This window comes from Phacochoerus africanus, unplaced genomic scaffold (genome assembly GCF_016906955.1).
Source record: "Phacochoerus africanus isolate WHEZ1 unplaced genomic scaffold, ROS_Pafr_v1 Scaffold_18, whole genome shotgun sequence".
Classification (NCBI taxonomy): Eukaryota; Metazoa; Chordata; class Mammalia; order Artiodactyla; family Suidae; genus Phacochoerus; species Phacochoerus africanus.
Genome location: NW_025927375.1, coordinates 216,632 through 220,374, shown reverse-complemented (window position 1 = coordinate 220,374; position 3,743 = coordinate 216,632). Strand labels below are relative to the sequence as shown.

Sequence of the window (3,743 nt, the reverse complement as noted above, 5' to 3'; positions counted from 1 at the left end):
CTTTGGAATTTTGAGATATGCAAATATTATTTCCTCTGCATGTTGAGGATTTCCCGTGAGCCATCATGGAGTGGCTATTACTAGACAGAATTCAGGGATGTTCCTGACATCTGAAGTAAGAGCAGGTTAGTTGATTGTATCTCATTGTTTTATTGGGGTAAAAAAGTGTAGGCGGCCTAGAGTAAAATTAAATGTGCACTGATTTTTACAAGGCAAACCACCACACCAATGTATATATGCTTTAATATAACAATGCCTCATTTTGGCCACACACATGGCATTCGAAAGTTCCTGGGCTAGGAATGGAACCTGCACCCCTGCAGCAACCTGAGGCACAGCAGTGAAAACACTGGGTCCTTAACCCACTGAGCCACTAAGGAATTCCTCCTTCACATGTTTTAGAACTATAAGCATATGCAAATGCTTTCACCAAGTCACTACATAATGGAAACAAGCAAAAAAGCAATCTCTAAGACCCCCTGAAATTGTGTAGAGTTTTTTTTTTTTTTTTTTAACAAATAACCTTGCATGAAAAGCTTAGTGTTGGGATTAATATTGGAAAAGACTTTTAAAAGGTGACTCACATATCTGAGTGAGCACTTATTTCCATTGAAGACGGGTCTCAGAAATCCAAATAATGATGAAAACCCGTAAAGTTGAAAATCCTATCAGTATTCTAACTTTTTAAACACATTTGACCTTAATTTAGAATATAGCTAAGGTTATAGGGTGTTTATACATATTCTAAATTAAGGGAATTTCTCTCACTGCTTTTGGAAAAGGTATATTCGACTGCTTCTTAGTGTCTTTTATTTGGAGTGATTTTTTTTTCTTTGCTTTTTTTGTTTTGTTTTGTTTTGTTTTTGTTTTTTTGGTCTTTTTGCTTTTCAAGGGCCACTCCAGCTGCATATAGAGGTTCCCAGGCTAGGGATCGAATCGGAGCTGTAGTTGCCAGCCACAGCCACAGCCACAGCCACAGCAACACAGGATCTGAGCCGCATCTGTGACCTACACCACAGCTCATGCCAATGCCAGATCCTTAACTCACCGAGCGAGGTCAGGGATTGAACCCGCAACCTCATGGTTCCTAGTCAGAGTCATTAACCACTGAGCCATGATGGGACCTCCTGGAGTGATTTTCCTTAAGGAAGAAATATATTTCTTTTTCCATATATTTCCTTCAAAGGAAGGGGCTGATACCTTATTGTGTTTACGACTTTATTAACTCTGAATTGGTTTGCTCATTATCAAACTTTGGAACAGTGTCTCTAACATATAAGTAGTGTCTCTAACATATAAGTAGGAGTTCATTCCTGCTGTTACTCAGAGGGTTAAGTATCCACTCCAGTGGCTCAAGATGCTTCAGAGGTGCAGATTTAATCCCTGACCCAGTGCATCAGGTTAAAGGATCCAGTGGTGCAGCAGCTTCAGCATATGTTGCAGCTGCAGCTTGGATCTGATCCTGGCCTGGGAATTCTGAAGGCACAGGCTTGGGTGAGGGTGGGAGTGGTGGTGGTGGGGGGAAACAAAAAAAAATTAAAAAGAGAAAAAAAGTAAATAGTCAAGAGATCAATGAGGAAAATATTCTAAGAGGAAATGAGTTTGCCACCACTAAGAAATATCACTGAAGGTATTGGAGTGAATGATCCTCAAGTGGGAATAATTTTACTTGGTTGAATCCAAAATATAAACACAGCGCTGGCTCCCTGTTTGCTTGTTTTATTTAGTTAAAGCCTCTTTGACTTTCTAGGAGTTGTCTTGGCCATGTTGGAGCAAAGAATATAACTCATGTCTCAGAATTCCTCCTCCTGGGCCTCTCAGATGACCCTGAACTGCAGCCCCTCCTCTTTGGGTTGTTCCTGTCCATGTACCTGGTCACTGTGCTTGGGAACCTACTCATCATCCTGGCTGTCAGCTCTGATGCCCACCTCCACACCCCCATGTACTTCTTCCTCTCCCACCTGTCCTTGGCTGACATTGGTTACATCTCCACCACCGTTCCCAAGATGATTGTGGACATCCAAACTCACAGCAGAGTCATCTCCTACATGGGATGCATGACACAGATGTCTATTTTCATTCTTTTTGGATGCTTGGACAGTCTAATCCTGACTGCAATGGCCTATGACCGGTTTGTGGCCATCTGTCACCCCCTACACTACCTGGTCATCATGAATTCCCGCTTCTGTGGCTTGTTGGTTTGGGTGTCATTATTCATCAGCTGTTTGGTCTCCCAGCTGCAAAGTTTGGTAGTGTTAGAACTTACTTTCTTCCTGGATGTGGAAATTCCTCATTTCTTCTGTGACCCTTCTCAGCTATTCAGTCTTGCCTGTTTTAAAATCCCCAGCAATAATATAGTCATCTATTTTATTAGTGCCATTTTTGGTGGTATTCCAGTCTCGGGGATCCTTATCTCTTATACTCAAATTGTTTCCTCCATTCTGAGAGTCCCCTCATCAGGTGGGAGGTATAAAGCCTTCTCCACCTGTGGCTCTCACCTGTCAGTTGTTTGTTTATTTTATGGAACAGGCCTTGGAGTGTACCTCAGTTCCACTGTTTCACATTCCCGCAGGAAGGCTGTAGTGGCCTCAGTGATGTACACTGTTGTCGTCCCCATGCTGAATCCCTTCATCTACAGCCTGAGGAACAGAGACATCAAGAGGGCCATGTGGAGGCTCCTCAAAAGAACAGCCTAATCTCAATACTTGCACCATCTTTTCCATGGAGCTTGGAAAAACCGGTAAAACCAAACAGCTAGAATTCAAATTTCTGATTATGCGGTTCCATAATTTTTGAAGCTCTTGTGCTTTTCAGTATTTTCAGTATTTCATATCTGTATAGTGCTTCATTGGGTACATTTTCAACAGGATGGAGTGGTTATTGTGGGATCCAGTCCCCATTTTAATCATTGCATGATTGAATCATGACTATAGAGCCTTCTTTATTTCTTACCTGTTACCCAGGCATCCTGGAGAAATGCACAGTGCTTATTCCTAACACTTCCAATCTCAACCCTTTCCAAAACTCATGTCTGTTGTCCACACAACTTTTGTATCTTTCAGATCTGTTTATGCAAGTTTTGAGTAAGAATGGGTATAACTAGTTCTCAACTTTGGCTTCATGTTGGAGTCACCTGGGAATCTTTAAAAAAATGCTGATGTCTCTCAACACAGGTTATAATTTAATTGGACTGAGGAAGAGCCTTATCATGAGGACTGAAAAATTATCTCAGTTGGGTTTCATGTAGTTTAGGAATGAATGATAGGATCACGTTTTGCTCAAAGATGACTAGTATTTTTGGATCCTGTATTGTTCATGAGCAGATGGTAGAGGTTTTAAAGTCATATTTGCTTACAAGAGGGATGACATGAAAAAGTCCACCCTAGCAGCAAGGTAATGTTATTTTCCCCAACATTCCCAATATTGCTTTACTTATATTCTCTTCCATACCATAAAATTATTCATCTATGCTGGTTAATAGGATATTGACACCTTGCTCCAGACTCAGCCTTCTAGACTTTACTTCAGCAAAGGGTAGCTCTTTCCTTTCATTAGTAATAGTATCTTTAGGACTGCACTTTGCAGCTGTTCTTCCTCTATCTTCTCTTAACAAGTCTGTATTTGAACTCTGATCTGTGCTGTACACCATATGAGTACCCAACTTTTTTTTTTCTTTCTTTCCTTTTTTTTGGGGGGAGGGCACACCTGCAGCATATGGACGTTTCCAGGTCAGGGGTTGAATT

General features: G+C 41.2%; 1 protein-coding gene across 1 annotated transcript; it reads left to right on the top strand.

The window, feature by feature from the left end:
• Positions 1–1,772: 1,772 nt before the first annotated feature.
• LOC125119190 (olfactory receptor 18-like) lies at positions 1,773–2,696 on the top strand. Its single transcript, XM_047766052.1, has one exon. The coding sequence runs from the start codon at positions 1,866–1,868 to the stop codon at positions 2,694–2,696; it is 831 nt and encodes a 276-aa protein (XP_047622008.1). The 5' UTR covers positions 1,773–1,865.
• The last annotated feature ends 1,047 nt before the right edge of the window (positions 2,697–3,743 follow it).